Source organism: Eretmochelys imbricata, chromosome 2, assembly GCF_965152235.1.
Source record: "Eretmochelys imbricata isolate rEreImb1 chromosome 2, rEreImb1.hap1, whole genome shotgun sequence".
Taxonomy (NCBI): domain Eukaryota; kingdom Metazoa; phylum Chordata; order Testudines; family Cheloniidae; genus Eretmochelys; species Eretmochelys imbricata.
Window position 1 is genome coordinate 11,884,246 of NC_135573.1, and position 19,273 is coordinate 11,903,518.

Below are 19,273 nucleotides of genomic sequence, written 5' to 3' on the forward strand. Positions count from 1 at the left end.
AAGCTAAGCTGGGGAGCAGAGCTGTGCCAGATCCAGAGGGACCAGAAATGCCATTGGCCTTCTTGGCAACAAGGGCATGCTGTTGACTCATGTCCAGCTTCTCGTCCACTGTAATCCCTAGGTCCTTTTCTGCCAAACTGCTGCCGAGCCATTCGGTCCCTAGTCTGTAGCGGTGCATGGGATTCTTCCATCCTAAGTGCAGGACTCTGCACTTGTCCTTCTTGAACCCCATCAGATTTCTTTTGGCCCAATCCTCTCATTTGTCTAGGGCCCTCTGTATCCTATCCCTACCCTCCAGCGTATCTGCCTCTCCTCCCAGTTTAGTGTTATCTGCAAACTTGCTGAGGGTGCAATCCACACCATCCTCCAGATCATTTATGAAGATATTGAACAAAACCGGCCCCAGGACCGACCCTTGGGGCACTCCACTTGATACCGGCTGCCAACTAGACATGGAGCCATTGATCACTACCCATTGAGCCCGACAATCTAGCCAGCTTTCTATCCACCTTATAGTCCATTCATCCAGCCCATACTTCTTTAACGTGCTGACAAGACTACTGTGGGAGACTGTGTCAAAAGCTTTGCTAAAGTCAAGGAACAAGACGTCCACTGCTTTCCCCTCATCCACAGAGCCAGTTATCTCACCATAGAAGGCAATTAGATTAGTCAGGCATGACTTGCCCTTGGTGAATCTATGCTGACTACTCCTGATCACTTTCCTCTCCTCTCAGTGCTTCAGAATTGATTCCTTGAGGACCTGCTCCATGATTTTTCCAGGGACTGAGGGGAAGCTGACTGGCCTGTAGTTCTCAGGATTGTCCTTCTTCCCTTTTTTAAAGATGTGCACTACATTAGCCTTTTTCCAGTCGTCCGGGACTTTTCCCGATCGCCATGAGTTTTCAAAGATAATGGCCAATGGCTCTGCAATCACATCCGCCAACTCCTTTAGCACTCTCGATGCAGCGCATCCGGCCCCATGGACTTGTGCTGGTCCAGCTTTTCTAAATAGTCCCAAACCACTTCTTTCTCCACAGAGGGCTGGTCACCTCCTCCCCATGCTGTGCTGCCCAGTGCAGTAGTCTGGGAGCTGACCTTGTTCGTGAAGACAGAGGCAAAAAAAGCATTGAGTACATTAGTTTTTTCCACATCCTCTGTCACTCGGTTGCCTCCCTCATTCAGTAAGGGGCCCACACTTTCCTTGACTTTCTTCTTGTTGCTAACGTACCTGAAGAAACCCTTCTTGTTACTCTTAACATCTCTTGCTAGCTGCAACTCCGGGTGTGATTTGGCCTTCCTGATTTCACTCCTACATGCCCGAGCAATATTTTTATACTCTTCCCTGGTCATTTGTCCAATCTTCCACTTCTTGTAAGCTTCTTTTTTGTTTTTAAGATCAGCAAGGATTTCACTGTTAAGCCAAGCTGGTCGCCTGCCATATTTACTATTCTTTCTACACATCGGGATGGTTTGTCCTTGTAATCTCAATAAGGATTCTTTAAAATACAGCGAGCAATCCACCCTTGTACTTTTGTTAGGGCACCAGCAGCTGCTGATCCAGCCCTTGATTTGGCCAGGTGATTTCCACTGCTCTGAGGGATGGAAAGCAACTGGCCTGGGTTAACAATGAAAGTGGAAATCTACAAGGCTCCAGGCTGTGACCTTGTAATACCAGGCAGGGCTGAGTGGGGCTTCCCCGTTGAAGGCACACTGTTAGACCTGCCTCTGGAGAGGGCGTATTCCTTCACTTCGCTCAGGATAGGAAGGTGAAAGGGGCTGGTAAATGATTGTTCAATCTGGAAGGGCACTCAAATCACACATGCAATCTGTTCTTTCTTAACCTCTAGGCAGACATCCAGGGGGTCATAGGGATCCAAGGTGAAAAAGCTGTGTGCTCCAAGCTGCTCTGCTTGGTACACCGGGGCCACCTTCTATCTTGTTATTCCGATGCTTTCAGTGACATGGCTCAAGCTTTCATCCACTTAGGAGCCAATGTACTGGGTGCTTCCAGGAGGAGGAGGAGGAGGAGGAGGAGGAGGAGCTGGGTGCAAAAATCCTGCATACAGATTGGCTACCACCTGCCAGACTGACACAAAGAGGAAAGAGGACACCTCCATTCATCCATGCTAGTGTTGTCCCATCATGGAAAACAAATAGTGAGGAAAGAGGATTTTGTTTCCTGATTCCTCTACTCTAAAAAGAAAAGGGAAGGAAAGTGGTGGCTGGGAGGGGGGAGTTTTGCTGATAAGGAACTGCTTTCTTACATATGTTGCAAGCAGTTCCTTCCCAGGTATATTCACCTTTCTGAGCAAATGATTGCCTTGAAAATCAAATTTGCTATTTGCTGGTTTTCTGTCTCATTCGGGAACCATTCAAATAGAGCATATTTGACTTAGGGGGAGGGATAGCTTAGTGGTTTGAGCATTGGCCTGCTAAACCCAGGGTTGTGAGTTCAATCCTTGAGGGGACCATTGAGGGATCTGGGGCAAAAATTGGGGATTGGTCCTGCTTTGAGCAGGGGGTTGGACTAGATGATCTCCTGAGGTCCCTTCCAACCCAGATATTCTATGATTCTATGACCTGTTCTCCCCCCACCCCCGCATTAAAAATTCCAAACTAAGTGTTCTCTGTGAAGGTTCAGTTCGCACAAAATCTGATAATGAAAGTAATGACTTTAATTTATGTATATGCAATAGATACTTTGCAAAGCCAGCTATTATTAACCCTGAGAAGTGAAATATATGCCTTTAAATAAATCAGGGCCAGATTCTGTCTCTCTGTCTCACAGGGATTAGTGCCTTTCTCCACAAATATATCTTTTGAAGTCAATGGTTCCACTCATGGAGTAAATGATTACAAATGTGAGTAAGGATGACAGAATCTAGCTCTTGATTTATTGGGATTGTGTGGTGTTTGTATCAGTATATCTCTATGTGTGTACATATGTGCAAATGCAACCTTCTCAGGTAATATACGCAGAGGCAACCTTAATTCTGGCATCTTGGGACTTCTGAGTGCTTGACTTTGCAACCTTAATGTTCTTTTAATGTGTTTTTTTTCTATGCGATTTCCTAGGTTTTTAAACAAGCAAACTGAAAAACAAACACACAAAAACCAAAAAAAACCCAGAAAGTCCATCACATGCAACCACATTGTCTCCCACATGGTTTATCAGCCAGGTCAAACCTTTTAGATCCACAGCACAGACTTCAGACATTTGAGCTTCCAGAGTAACTGTTAGCAGCAGAAAGTTGTCATCTCCTATGTGGGCAAGCCAGTAGAAGGATATGAGGTCCACATTTTACCCGTTGGATTCCTAGCACTGGCTGACAGCAAAGGAGTGTTGAGACTCAGCTCTGGTCTGCATGAGAAAATATCGCAGAATAGCAATTGCGGAATAACAGCTCTTGAATTAGCTCCCCATTGTCGACACTCCTATTCTGCACTGAGTGCCTTGTCCTGTTTCGTTTCATTTACTTTGGCAGTGGACTCCATCTGGGCAATTAGTGCAGAATAGCTATTGTGCTTTAAATTATCACCCTAGCCTATCCCACAATAACAGCCCATGTAGACAAGCCCTCAAGAATCTTATGTTGTGTTCCAGGTTCTGTGTGTAACCCACACACCTTCTGGGTGTGGTGTTCTGTCCCATCTAGTGGCACTGAGACCACTTAGAGAGAGAGAAAGAGATTAATGAGTCTGCTCTACAGCCTTGGCTAGCAGCCAGTTGGCTTTTAGCTCATGCGGTAGAGGCTCATGCATTAAGCTCCAGAGATCCCCAGTTTGATCCCGACGGCCCGGGTCTGTCGGTGTTACAGATGCTCTCATTGTTACAGATCTTTCTGTCCCTAACCACTCCAATCTGTCCTTGCCCCAGTCCAGATTCCTCCCTCCACCCGCCTCTCTCAGGTCTTTGTCCCAGTCTCCCCACTTGCTGCCCTCTATAGGCCCAGCTCTTCACTGATCTGCAACCCCGTCAGACTGTTTCACCTACATGCAAGGGGAGCATTGAGCGCACAGGAGATACAGTCCCACAGCTCTCAGTTCTGGTACCCAGGACCATGGTGGCCTTGGAGCAGTAATTTCGGGGAAAGTCTTGCTCAGCCCATGCAAACCTGGGTTGAAACACGTTGTATTCAAATGAAATCTTTGGAGAAATTAGCAGCCGAACTCTCCTGTGTACTGAGCATGTGCAGACTGAGATGTTTGGGGGCGTATGAGTTGGCCAAAGGGGAGGGATTTTTACAGGAGTATCAAAAGGTGACATCCATCCCCATGAAATCTCAAAACCCTGCTCCAGTGCATGGAGTCACTAGAACATCTCAGCAAAGCAGGGGTGAGAATGTTTTTCACATGGGTTGTCAAGGTTCCTCCCCCACTCTGAACTCTAGGGTACAGATGTGGGGAGCTGCATGAAAACCTCCTAAGCTTAGAATCTTTACCAGCTTCGGTCAAAACTTCCCCAAGGTACAAAATATTCCACCCGTCGTCCTTGGATTGGCTGCTACCACCACCAAACTAATACTGGTTACTGGGGAAGAGCTGTTTGGAAACGTCTTTCCCCCCAAAATACTTCCCAAAACCTTGCACCCCACTTCCTGGACAAGGTTTGGTAAAAAGCCTCACCAATTTGCCTAGGTGACTACAGACCCAGACCCTTGGATCTTAAGAACAATGAACAATCCTCCCAACACTTGCACCCCCCCCCTTTCCTGGGAAATGTTGGATAAAAAGCCTCACCAATTTGCATAGGTGACCACAGACCCAAACCCTTGGATCTGAGAACAATGAAAAAGCATTCAGTTTTCTTACAAGAAGACTTTTAATAGAAATAGAAGTAAATAGAAGTAAAGAAATCCCCTCTGTAAAATCAGGATAGTAGATACCTTACAGGGTAATTAGATTCAAAACATAGAGACTCCCTCTAGGCAAAACCTTAAGTTACAAAAAAGGTACACAGACAGAAATAACTATTCTATTCAGCACAATTCTTTTCTCAGCCATTTAAAGAAATCATAATCTAACATGTACCTAGCTAGATTACATACTAAAAGTTCTAAGACTCCATTCCTGGTCTATCCCCGGCAAAGACAGCATATAGACAGACAGAGACCCTTTGTTTCTCTCCCTCCTCCCAGCTTTTGAAAGTATCTTGTCTCCTCATTGGTCATTTTGGTCAGGTGCCAGCGAGGTTACCTTTAGCTTCTTAACCCTTTACAGGTGAGAGGAGCTTTCCCCTGGCCAGGAGGGATTTCAAAGGGGTTTACCCTGCCCTTTATATTTATGACATGGGTCAAACGACATATTTGTCCGTAATTGCATTCTTGGAAACAACTGAACCTTTTTGGCTGAAAATTTCCAAAAAAATTCTGCCTGAAGCAGACACCTGGGATCATAGAATCATAGAATATCAGAGTTGGAAGGGACCTCAGGAGGTCATCTAGTCCAACTCCCTGCTCAAAGCAGGACCAGTCCCCAATTTTTGCCCCAGATCCCTAAATGGTCCCCTCAAGGATTGAACTCACAACGCTGGGTTTAGCAGGCCAATGCTCAAACCACTAAGCTATCCCTCCCCCCAAAGGATGGAACAGTTTGGCCTGAATGGTTAAAATTTGTCAAGTTACAAACAACTGAAACAGGGTCGTATAATGGGAAGCTTTGGGCAACTTTAACTAACAGACAGTGCTACCAACGCAACCTATAATACACACACACACTGTCAAACAGCATTGCACTTCATATTGAGTTAGCTTTTTTGTACTGATATTTTAGGGTGAAGAAGGGCCTCAGGGTTTACCTGGATTGAGAGGAGAAAAGGGAAATCTGTTTAAAATAGATGTTGCACCATTATGATTAGACTATCCAGATGTCTTGAGTCCATACAACGAACATGGAAATCTCATGAGAAGAGGTCCTGTTGCCAATGTTTGGTACTGTGGGTTGGCTGGAGATAGCGCGGAGAGGAGCCTTACTCCCATTATTTGTATCTAGGACAGTTGAGCCTGGGTTTGAATCTAGAAATGGGCAAATGTTCAGGGGTTTCCTATTTTGCTTTAACTGGTTCACTTATGCTGAATGAAGAGACTTATGAAGTGCCTGTCACAGCTGTGTGTGATAAAGGCATATAATTTATAAACCAAGAGGGCTCGGATGGGGAAAAAGTCCTCAGGATTTCAGCAAGGATCCCAAAGAAGCTTTGCTGGGAGCATTGGAGAGTTTGTTAGCCGTTCCCCACCAAAGTAAACCTGAACCTGTGCCCTCAGATGCTGCTCTGAAGTTGTTTCATTTTTGGGTTCATGACTGTCCACAACAGTGGTGTCCAGAACGGAAAAGTCATTTAACCACTTATGTTCCCCAAACACTTAGGGAGCCTTCATTTTGCCTGCAATCTGTACAATTGTACTATTAGATGCAACATGGGGCATGTCTCTGCTACACATATTGTAAGGAATCTCAGTCATCTCTACACAAAGCCTCAGAGCAAATCCTAGTGATTGTCTGTGTTGCTATATATCCATTACTTGGGTCTTCCTTCTCATCTCCCCTTTGTGGTATATGTTGCATCCTCATCGGCTTGTAAAGCTCGTCACATACATTGTAAGCTGTGACCTGCCTTCAGAGTTTCCTCTGACACACCAATCACGCATGGGCCCTGCTAATACTGGTGTGACATGTAGTGTGTTTTATCTGTGGAATTAACCCCAGTTTGAGGGTGTTCTGGACCTGGAATTTCATGACTATGGAGCACTGGGATCCTACACGGTGCCAATCCTATGAATTGCTAGTTTGGAAAGACCGAATCCTTCCTGCTTTAATTGGCTTGCCTTTTCCAGCTGCTGCTGTTGATGACTTAAATTACTTGCTTTAAAAAAACATCGGTAGTGGGTCCAAAGTCAGGATTAACATGACCTCTCTTCTGTCTAAAACAAACAACCTTAGGAACAAGATGTGTTCTTGCTGCTGACAGTGGCAACTCCTTATAAGCATGATTATTCCAAGAATTAAACTTCTTGCCAAAGGTAGCATTTGCAATAGGCAAAATATTCAAGTGCCTACATGATTTAGGAGCATACATACCATTTTCAGAAGTAATTTAGGCATTTAAGAGCCTACTACCCTTGAAAAATAGCGGCTTCCATGACCAGCTTACAGTCCCTACCAAGTAATGCACAGCAGGTTAGTTCAGTCTAATAATAGACTAGACTAACTGTTTCCAGTGCCTATTCCTCTTCTTTTCTTCCTCCCTTCCTCCCGGCCTCTAACCCGGAAGTGTGTGTAGCTAGTCAAGCTGGGCCAATACTTCAACATCCCTCATCCCCTACCCTTTGTCTGTTTATGTCGTTATACTGTACATAGAATCATAGAATCACAGAATCTCAGGGTTGGAAGGGACCTCAGGAGGTCATCTAGTCCAATCCCCTGCTCGAAGCAGGACCAATCCCCAACTAAATCATCCCAGCCAGGGCTTTGTCAAGCCTGATCTTAAAAACTTCTGAGGAAGGAGATTCCACCACCGCCCTAGGTAATGCATTCCAATGTTTCACCACCCTCCTAATGAAAAAGTTTTTACATCGTGCAGGGCAAGGATTTGCTCTTCTGTGTTTGCACAGCACCTGGCACAATGGGGCCCTCAGCCTTATATTTGCTATCACTAATAACAATAACAGTGAGAATTACCCACTCCTCAGGTGCATAGGATTTTTCACTTCCATTTTTTTCAAATCTCAATTTCTCGTGGGTATTTCATGAGAGTTGCCTTGTCTAACTTTTCAAGAACTAGGGTTCTTTGTTTGTTCTAGGCTCAGTTTATTATTAATTTTTACTACAGCAATCCCCGGCAGGTTTCTGGGTGCTGCACAAATTGGTAGTAACGGGTGGTCCCTGCCTCAAAGCTATTACCTATGGCCACGACACAACAGAGGGTACAAAATACAATGGAATGGGGATAAAGGGAAGACAAGGGGTGACAGTAATAAGTTGGCAAGGTTACATGTGTTATTATTTCATTGTTTTTATATTGTTTTCTTTTTAAATAAGTTAAATGAGAAAGGGTATTGGTGAGTGGCTAGCAGCTCACTTGCTGACCAGGGAGTGTTAATGTTGGCAGTGGATCCTCTTGAGACTGTAAATAGTAGGTGCTCACGGTGAAGTGATTTTCCTTCTAACTTGTTCTTCCCTTGCTGTATTACTCGTGTCTTTGTGCTTTCAGCCGATGTTAATATTATGCTGATGCTGGTTCTGTTATGTTGCAGGGATCCCCAGGCTCACCTGGCCCTCCTGGGAGGGATGGAGCAAAAGGAGAAACTGTAAGCTTTTTTGTTCCTTCCTTGTAATCCTTTCCTTTCAGTGTGAGCCAGGCAGTGGAAATCAATCTCTATTGAGTGGGACATGCCTCAGGGATTTGTGTGGCCATTTTAGGAGGAACAGAAACAAATGATGGAAGGTTAATGACCTCAGCGTTGTCTCTTACACGTTCGCAAAGACCGTGGACTTTATTGGGATTAAGCATATTGAGTGACTCCAGGGGCAGAGCTGTTACAATTCATTAAGCTGTGAGAGGGGGACACCAGGCAGGTTATGGTTTGGGACTTGCCGCTGCTGGGTTGGTTAAGGACTGCAGGCACAAAACCCAGCCATTTGTTTCACGCTAGGCAAAGGGCTACCAGCCTGTGGAGATGGTGGGAATGGAGGATGACTGGAGAAGGGTAACAGGGAAGCTAATGTTGCATCCCAGTCACAAAAGCAGAGGATTGAACATCTCTTGGTGATGCATATTCTGTTAAAAGCACAGGGATTGGGGAGAGCTGCAGGCTTTGCAGGAGGAAACTCAAGCATGCTAGATAAAATGCCCTTAGTCTGAATGTTGCAGAAGGGGACAAATGTCCAAGCATTTCCCAGCATCCTTTATGGGTGTACTTTTCTCAGCTTGTCACTAATATTTTAGCTCTGCCCTCCAGGCCTCTTAGCTCATACCTGAACCACTTCTATGCTTGAATCATCTGCCCATTTAACCTCTTCTCTTACTTCTCTTTTGCTAATCTGTATTCTTTGCCTGCCTCCCTGTTTGCTGTTCCTGGTGCAGGAACCCATTGGCCATGTAGCCCTGCTCCCTGGTGGTAGTTTAGCTGCGGTTGGGGAGAACCTGGGTAAAGGGTTCCTTTGGGAGGTCAGACATACATGGACTAATAACAGGGAAGGGGTACACAGCAGAATGCTCTCTTGTTTCCCATCCCTGTCATGCTGTGTCTGGAGGTAGCCCAAGTCTGCCACCTGCAGTGTTTTTACTCCTAAAATGGTAGGTCATTAGATCGTCCCCAAGTACCTTGCTGAATCAATGCAACTGTATCATATCATACATGAAACTGATTTGGGGATAGGTTTCAGAGTGGTAGCCATGTTAGTCTGTATCAGCAAAAACAACGAGGAGTCCTTGTGGCACCTTAGAGACGAACACATTTATTTGGGTATAAGCTTTCATGGGCTAAAACCCATTTCATCAGATGCATGAAAAAGACAGTAAGCAGTATATATATACACCATGTGAAAAGATGGGAGTTGCCTTACCAAGTTGCCTTACCAAATGATTGCATTGCCCTCGTTAACACCACAAAAGTAATTTCCCCTCTCTTAATATTCACCCCTTCTTGTCAACTGTTGAGAATAGGCCACTTCCACCTTAATTGAATTGGCCTCTTTAGCACTGACCCCTCCACTTGGTAAGGCAACTCCCATCTTTTCATGTGCTGTATATATATACTGCTTACTGTATTTTTCACTCCATACATCTGATGAAGTGGGGTTTAGCCCACGAAACCTTATGCCCAAATAAATTTGTTAGTTTCTAAGGTGCCACAAGGACTCCTCATTGATTTGAGGATGATATATGGCAACATGGTGTCCTAACATCATAACCTTTTACTGCCCTGATATGATGGGTTAATTGCACTGCCCCAACTGTTAAAGGTCACATTTGTGGTGTAGCTTTTAGAGGCCTGACCAATTGTAAATCCTAGGTGGCATGAGCCCTGGAAATGACATTTTGTTGCTTAGGAAACTGCCTGCAAAGAGCTGATGAATGTCCAGATATTTCAATGTATATTTACTTTGGTCTGGTCCTGTTATGGTTGCTCTTGAGAAAAAGCACACTGTGGACTTCAGGAGCTCCCCATTTTGCCAGAAGCTGGGAATGGGCAACAGGGGATGGATCACTTGATGATTATCTGTTCTGTTCATTCCCTCTGGGGCACCTAGCATTAGCCACTGTCAGAAGACAGGATGCTGGGCTAGATGGACCTTTGGTCTGACCCAGTATGTTCGGATGTTCTTATGTTCACATGACATGTGGAATGCAAGCACTGAAGGCAATGTGGAGCTTTCATCGGTAACACCCATGCATCCTTCAGCGGTGGCTCTTTTTTGTACCTTCCCTAAACATTTCAAAATTGAATACAGGCATTTGAAACCACACAACTAACCATGTGCTCTTTGTTACAGGGAGAATCAGGGCATCCAGGAGCATTTGGACTGCCTGGTCCAGCAGGCCCTAAGGTGAGATTTTTGTTTGTTCTGAGTCAACACTTGTTTTTCCTGTCTTGACGTTGTGTGTACATCTGGATTCTCGGAGTTGATTTGTGATTGTGGTTCTTTACACGCTCACTAGTGAGGGAACAAGCTCCCAGCGTTAGGATAATACACACTGCCTACAAAATATTGTTAAAACATCAGTAAATCCACCCAGGCTCCCAGGGAGGGAGGTGAGTATTGTCATCCCCATGTAACAGGTGGAGAGAGAGCTATTCAGAAAGCATAAGGCCTGAATTGTCCAATATCCACTAATTTTGAGTGCCTCAGTTTGTGCCAATTTGCAGTGACGTGGCAATGTACAACTTACAACAGCATTTACATCACCTCTGGATTTGGTTCAAAGAATGTCTTCAGGAGTCTGGATTCAGTAACACCCAGCTGAACCCTACATTGGGAACAGCCTGGATCTGACAGGCCGTGTTTATGGCCTCTTTCTGTCCTCATTTACACGGATCCAGTTCCTATTGACTTACTCCCTTATAACTGGGGGCAGAACTGGGTCCGTGATTTGCATCAAGTGGAAGAAGTTGCAGCTGTATCTTTATAATGCGGAGACGCAGCCCGCTGACAATACAGGTGTCATTGTGCAACACACCATCTTGATCTAAATGTCATTGCTTGCTGAAGCAGGTAGCCTTTGTGGGTCACATTTCCATATGAAAGATGGGGGGGGGGGCATGAGGCTAAACTATAGAAAACTGTGAACTGCACGTAAATGGTGTAATATGCACAGCAGGTTATTATCTGCCTCAGAAAGGGGCCGGATTGAATTCACAGAGCCCAGTTCTGCTCCCACTGAGGTCAAGAGGAGTTTTGGCTCTAACTTCAGTAGGGGCAGGATCAGGCCCTGTGTCTACAGGTCCTGTCTGGCACAGAATAAGAGGATCCATGAAGCAAACAAGCAGCGTTTGTTTGCACAGGGCCCACTAGACTTGTTAGCCAAGGAGACTTGGGCAGGCCCTTTCCCTAATTGCCTGTCACTTCCGTGGGTGAACGTTTATAAACTGCCACGGTTCCCACAGGGTCTGCTCACAAGCACGCTTGTATTAATCACTTGGTTGAAATGCTTGGCAGCAAACCAGTGAATGCAGGAGCGGCACAGTGGTTACATGCAGCAGCACAGAGGGGCTCATTGTGGAAGTTGCATGACGGAGCGTTCTGCAGAAGATGAATGGCAGCTGTGAATGTAGAGCTTGGCTCGGAGAACAGGGGGAAGCATTTTAATACAGTAGTTTGTAACCTAGGCCCTCTGTTTCCTAGTGACTCTGGGTACACTCATCCTTCAGGGGGAATCAGCGGCAGGTGACATGAATTGAATTTGTCACCCATACATGCTGGCCGGCTACATGGCTCCAATCTATGGCCTAATAAATAAATCCATGTTTTCTGTGCATCCTGAATTGTTATCAATAATGGTACAAAAGCCAGATAAACCGGTGGCTTCTGTGTAATATCTGTGCCATTTCCTCTTCCTGGTGCTAAGCTCATCGTCCTCATTTGGAGTCTGCTCTGCCTAACCAAGCTGTGCATATTCCTTTCCCTAAGGACTCGGTCCTGCAGGGTGCTTAGCGTTTCTGTGAGTTGCTGAGCACCCTCAGCAAACCTTGAGATCACTCAGCAGGTCACAGGATCAAGCCCTTCTAGAAAAAAAGGTGCACAGCTTCATGAAGTGGTGACAGAGAGGAGATATGAAAACTGCAGGTATTTGATAGGCATACACATTATGATTTATTCGTATTACCATAGCACGTAGGAGCAGGAGAGGAATTATTTAGGGGAGTACCAGGAGCACACCTAGGACACTGTATACAAATACTAAACAACAGTTAAAAGTTACATGGCTAGAAGTGGTAGGATGCAGTTGGGAAAGGGAACATTTTGGTTGGATAACTTCACAAATTTCCTGGGTACAGTGTATGAGTCTGAACCATCTCTTAAGAGAGGTAATAGGAACATCATTGTCTGAGTTATTTAACAGTAGACTAGACAAGGCCCTAGAAACTATATTCTTGGGAACAATCCAGCAGTGGCAAAGGGATACAGTAGCGGAGGGATGAGTCCCAGTTGGATGGATAATGTTATACCAGGTGAAAAGCTGTATCCAGAAATTCACCCAAAAGAAAACATTCAAAGCTGGTCTGCATGGGGTGGAGGAAAGCACTGTCACCATATAGGATCAGGGCGGGGGCCAGGCAAGTGTCACAGAAGCGGGACTCAGAACTGCTCCCACTCCAAATGGTGGTGGTCCCTGGGCCGGCCAGTGTAGGTCCAATGCCTCAAGAGGCAGCCGAGAAGAAACGTAACTGAAGAGCAGCCATGGAGTGACTCTGGAGCTGTGCAGGAAACAGTACCTAATAGAGGATGGTTTCAATTCATTCCTGGTTATGGCCCTGGAGTTTCCCTGCTGCCCAATCCTTCTGCCAGCACACTGTTATGCTGCAACTAATGGGACTACTTTGTATGAGCCTGGCAAACCTTCACTCGCTCTTTGCCTGCTTTTCCCCCGAAGTACACTAGTCTCTAGTGTCATTAGATTATGCCAGCCTGGGTGACATCCACAAGTGCAGTGAACTGGGACTTGGAAGATTTTGCATCTGTTCTTGGCTCTACACCAGCCTTTTTAACTGACTGTGGACAAATTACTTTATCTTTAAAGTGTCTCTCCATCTCAAAAAAGATATCTTGGAATTGGAAAAGGTGCAGAGAAGGGCAACACAAATGAGTAGAGGTCTGGAACAGCTTCCATCTGAGGAGAGATTAAGAAGATTGGGACTTTCCATCTTGGAAAAGAGACGACTAAGCGGGTATATGATAGAGGTCTATAAAATCATGAGTGGTGTGGAGAAAGTAGATAAGGAAGTGTTATTTACTCCTTCTCCTAACATAAGAACTAGGGGCCATCAAATGAAATGAATAGGCAGCATGTTTAAAACAAACAAAAAGAAGTACTTCTTCATACAACATACAGTCAACCCGTGGAACTCTGCCAGATGAAATTGTGAAGGCCAAGACTATAACAGGGTTAAAAAAATAACTAGATAAATTCATGGAGGATAGGTCCATCAATGGCTGTTAGCCAGGATGGGCAGGGATGCAAAACCATGCTCTGAAGTGTCCCTAGCCTCTGTTTTCCAGAAGCTGGGAATGGGTGACAGGGGATGGATCACTCAATGATTACCTGTTCTCTTCATTCCGTCCGAAGCACCTGGCATTGGCTACTGTTGGAAGACAGGTTTCAGAGTAGCAGCCATGTTAGTCTGTGTATCCACAAAAAGAAAAGGAGGACTTGTGGCACCTTAGAGGCTAACAAATTTATTTGAGCATAAACTTTCGTGAGCTACAGCTCACTTCATCGGATGCATGTAGCTCACTAAAGCTTATGGTCAAATAAATTGGTTAGTCTCTAAGGTGCCACAAGTCCTCCTTTTCTTTTTGTTGGAAGGCAGGATACTGGGCTAGATGGACCATTGGTCTGACCGACGATGGCCCTTCTTATGTTCTTTCCTTGCCTCAGTTCCCCATCTGTAAAATGGGGATGGCAGCTGTTCTTTTCTCTCTCACACACACTCTTCCTCCCCCCCCGTCTTATTTATTTAGATTGAAGGGGCTGTCTCTTACTGTGTTTATGTACAGTGCTTAGCCCTGGGGCCCTGATCTTGTGGGGGTCCTTTAGGTGGAACTGTAACATGAATAATAACAACAATAAAGCAGTTTGAATATGTCTGTATGTTCAAAAGATGGAAATGCATATAGCGCTATAGGCTGGGAAGCATGGGTGTTCATGTGATGGCTATCATGGGCATGTACCATGAGTAGCTTAAATACATTTTGACAAAGTAATGCCAAGCTTTCACTGTAGAGAAGTGAGCTCTGCCACCCAGCTCTCTCTCAGCTGCCCTGGTTAAATATTAAAACAATCATCTCCTTTCACAGGAACTTTTATTTATTTTAAAGGGCAAACCATCTATGGTGTGGCTTCCTTTGCCTGGATTTTGGGCTCTGCTGTTTTAAGAAGGAATCCCAATTTTGCTGACTGTGCATTAAAATAGAAATTACTAATGGTTTTTAAAAAGCCCCGAACCGTCTACTTACTACATTTATATATAAGCATAGAGCCGATCACTGGGATTGTAAAGGAGGTGGAGTTGATAATCGTAAAGGTCATGTCTCCTATTCCTGCTGAAATGATTGTTTTTTTGTCAGATCACTTATCTTTATTTAGCAGCACCATTGTGGTGACGCTGAGATCTCCGGGTTCTGCTGCAGGCTCTGAGGAGAAGTAACTGGGTCACAGTTGTTCCCATGTTCAATCAGTCTTCATTTATCCCCAGCTAAGTAGGAGAAGCTCACAGACAACCATTCAGGCGCTATATATGCATTTCAGGAAACTCAGTGAGCTGCTAAACTACTTGGCTGGGGGATTTTCCAGTCTCTTGCGTTCGGGTCAATCTTAGGCATTTATTTTTTCTTTTAAGGAAAAAGTGAACAATTGTTGCAGACTTCAGTAACTGCATAGTGAAACTTCCAGGGGCACAGCTAATGCCACTACAGTCTTTTGGTAATAGTACGTCATCCCCAGAGGACTTAATCCCCCTCTGATAACTGAGGATAACAGTAATGAAATCCCCTCAGATATAAGAGCTAGGAATACCAATACAAATCTAATAAAAGCACCTTTTTGTTTTCATAAAAAATGTAAATGAGGTTAACTGCTTGCACAGCTTTAGTGAGGTCTCATGGGGACATTCCTGCTGTATTCCTAGCTCAACTCCTTCAACATTACAAATGTTCTCTCCCATCCAATTTTGTGGGTAAATTTAGTCCTCGTCAGAATGAGGGGCTGGTCTTGCTGGCTCCAGCCAGGTATAGTGCAAACAGGGGCTGTCAAAGCTTCTCCCCCCAAAACCCACCCTCGCCTTGACCTGGAATGCCTCCTGCTATTCCAGTTCACGGCCTCTGATGAATCGGATTCTATGGTGGCTTTGGGATGCGAAGAAATATCCACAGAAGCGGGGGAAGAGACCCCCTGACTGGGGGAGAGAAAGTGAAGAGAAGGGACTCCTGTCCGCCTGAGGCCCCTCAATGTGAGGAGGAAGTTATACACACACTTCTAATATTAGGTTGGATAGTAGGAAACACTATTTCACTAGGAGGGTGGTGAAGCACTGGAATGGGTTACCTAGGGAGGTGGTGGAATCTCCATCCTTAGAGGTTTTTAAGCCCCAGCTTGACAAAGCCTTAGCTGGGATGATTTAGCTGGGGATTGGTCCTGCTTTGAGCAGGGGGTTGGACTAGATGACCTCCTGTGGTCTCTTCCAACCCTCATCTTCTATGATTCTGCATGAGTCCCTGCACCACAGTTTAGCATCTGCATGAGGCCGCATAAATGTGCTTGAGTTTATTTATAAACCTAGTCATAAGTTTGTACCATCGTTTGCCTCCACGGCTAGCACAGTTCCCAACCACAGCATGGCTGTGCTAACAAGTTCATCTTTCTGCGAGTGGTCTCGGGCATGGTTTCAGCTAATATTTTGGCTTTTTCAAAATATAACTCCCCCTATGGGCAAACTGAGCTATAGCCTCGCTCCCCAAAATGGTGACTGGTACTTGCAGAGCAGAGTCCTGTCGTGTAATGTCCCTGCCAGAACCATGCTACTGAATGACGTTTTAACTTGCATGGTTCACATTGTGAGGCAAGCAGGGCCTGCAGCACTACCAAGTTCCTGGTCATCTGTATTTGAATCTGGGTCACCAACGGTGAACATGTAGGTCCCCCTCGTGCCCATGGCTCTATGTGGGCACACCCTGCGTCTCCACAGGCTTCTCGTAGGATCGGGGCCTTCCTGAACTAACCCTTGTTTTGATGGTTTCAATTTGCTGGAAATATCAGCGGCTGGAAATCGACAGCGTAAGCTGAACATGAAGGCTTGTTTTTTTTGAAGCTGAAGCCTTATGAATTAGGAAGGTCCAAAACTGGAGTTAACATAAGGGAAAAGAAAGTCTGTTGAACTAGCAACTGAATCAGTTGGTCCAACAGTGCAATCTCAAAACACTCAGGGCTACATTCACTGATGTGTGTGTCCGTTTTGCGTTGATCTGGTGGGTGGATTCCCCCCAGCAAAGAACACCACCTCCTGCACTGTCCCACTGCAGTCAGGTGTGTTATGGGCACATCATGAGAACTTGCTACGTTGGCTAGCCCCATCTGGCAGATTGCACCAAATAGAAGGCGGGGGGGGGTGCAGAGTCATAACTGGCTCCCTTGCCCCCCCCCCCCGACATAAGTGCACCAAAGAACCTGGTCTTTCATTTATGAACTATGTATTGGAATACACAAAGAGTTTAAAGTGATAACAAGTTTGAATCACATCTGCCACTCTCCAGCCAAACATAAGAACATAAGGTGATGCCATGAGCTTGCTTGCATTGTGTGTGTTTCTCTGAACTCTGGGGCTTGCTTATCACCAAGAACTGGCTTCTACTGTCAAACATACTGCCTTATGGGTGTGTGTCTTGTTCATACTGTTTTCAGAATGACTCCACCTCACCCAGCCAAGAAAGGGGGAAGTACCAAATGCATGTAATTGGCCCAATTAGCAACAACTCTGAAACAGCTTATACAGAAATCTGCATGTGTCGGTTTGTCTTTAAGGGGCAAGTCTGAAAACCAAGTGTTAAAACCACAAAGAGCTTGGTGTGACAACAGTGCTGGTTTCTGAACACTGGGAGCAAAGGAAAAGGTTTGAGCTTCATTGTGGGAGCATAGCTGGGAGATGGAAGAGCACTCGAGGCATTTCGCACTGATCCCCAGAGAAGCCAGCTCAACGTCTCACAGGAAGTGCCTGTTTAATTCCTGACTATGTTATTTATTGCTTTTCTCTTTTGAATTAACCTCTTGTCTTTTTCAATGTTTTATTTCCTCCCCAGGGATCTGAGGGACAACCAGGTCCACCAGGAATTAAAGGCTATGTCGGAGCACCCGTAAGTCATGATTCTCTGGTTACATTTTAGTAGCTAAACAATCCTTGAATCTGGAAACTTCCCCCACATTTCCAATGTATTCTGCACAACTGATTCTTCCATATGACAATCTAGAGATACCTGATTCTCCTCTACGTTCCCACAGTGAAACTTCTGTGACTTCTGGGGAATTACTTCTGACTTATGCCGGATGTATGTAAGATCGGCATTAGGCCTGCAGAGAATAGTCTATAGGAATTACTAGGAAACCTAACATTTTGGATGGGTTGCTTTGAGCTTCTGTGGCACAGTGAGGCGATATTCACACGGCAATGTTATAATGTTGTGTTAGCGTCTTGTGATGCAACGTTAGTACATTGCTTCACAGTTGTATCACAACACAATGCAATGTGACCTCATGACATAATGATGTTTTGAGTAAGCTAGTCTTAGTCTGCAGAAGAGAAGAATGAGGGAGGATTTGATAGCTGCTTTCAACTACCTGAAAGGGGGTTCCAAAGAGGATGGATCTAGACTGTTCTCAGTGGTAGCAGATGACAGAACAAGGAGCAATGGTCTCAAGTTGCAGTGTGGGAGGTCTAGGTTGGATATTAGGAAACACAATTTCACTAGGAGGGTGGTGAAGCACTGGAGTGGGTCATCGAGGGAGGTGGTGGAATCTCCTTCCTTAGAGGCTTTTAAGGCCTGCCTTGACAAAGCCCTGGCTGGGATGATTTAGTTGGGGATTGGTCCTGCTTTGTGCAGGGGGTTGGACTAGATGACCTCCTCAGGTCCCTTGCAACCCTGATAGTCTATGATTCTATGATTCTATTTTGGAACTCTTTGGGGCCCTGTGTATTAGACTTGTAGGACATGCGATTACCCTGTGGAATTTGCATCAATCCCCAGAAAACCGGGACAGGTATCCAATTTGCAACCCAGCCTCCCGGACTCACCTTAGCAATTACGTGGGCACTGTACCGGTGCACCTAAGTGTACTGTGTGGTGTACTGACTTGACTGTTGGTGCAGCAGTGCGTTTCAATGGAATGCCAGGCCGGCTGATGCATTAAAGGGCTGCCTGTACTGGTTGATACATGTTCCTTTATAACTCACCAGATAGAGGCCTGTGTTTTTGGAGAGGGTTGTGAATTTTCTTCCCTGTCAAGTATAATGTTTACCGGACATCTGTGGCGCCTATAGGCCTCCAGGGTCTAAAACCAATGAAAGTCAGAGGAGAATCTGGTTGTTTGCCTAGGCCTGGCTGTGGATCAGTGTGGTATTACTACCCAGCTGTCTGAAAAGCAAAGGGGTATCCACTTACATTGTCTACTGAGTTGCAAGCCGGCGCAGCAGCTCCTGGGCAGATCCCAACAAAGTGTTAAGAGTGCAACAGGCACATTTGAAGAAAGTCAGGAGATCATTTTCCTCCTGCTTCTTGAACCGCCCTTTTACACAAGGAGGACAGCTCCCCCGGGCAGTACATGCAGTGTGGCTCATAATCTGTTGGTAATGACTCCATTTTCATCATCAAGCTGGCATTTGGTGTGCGTGGTTAGAGCAGAGCAGGGCTATAATCGTATGCTCTGATGCCGCAGTGGGCCCCAAGGTACTAGTGCACCAGAGTGGAGTCATCTTTTTTTAACCTCTTCCACTCTGCTTTGAGAAGCGGCCGGGTAGGACTCTGCTTTCTAGAACAGGATACTGCAGAGTTCATTTTTGCTCCTTCT

At 45.4% G+C, this 19,273-nt stretch overlaps 1 protein-coding gene across 1 annotated transcript in view; it reads left to right on the plus strand.

Moving 5' to 3' along the window:
• COL22A1 (collagen type XXII alpha 1 chain) overlaps positions 1-19,273 on the plus strand; it is a 296,104-nt gene that overhangs the window by 121,003 nt on the left and 155,828 nt on the right. The window contains exons 12-14 of the mRNA XM_077811037.1: positions 8,253-8,306; positions 10,495-10,548; positions 17,512-17,565. Of these exons, the coding sequence (XP_077667163.1) occupies positions 8,253-8,306; positions 10,495-10,548; positions 17,512-17,565 (162 nt within the window). The remainder of the gene's footprint in view (positions 1-8,252; positions 8,307-10,494; positions 10,549-17,511; positions 17,566-19,273) is intronic.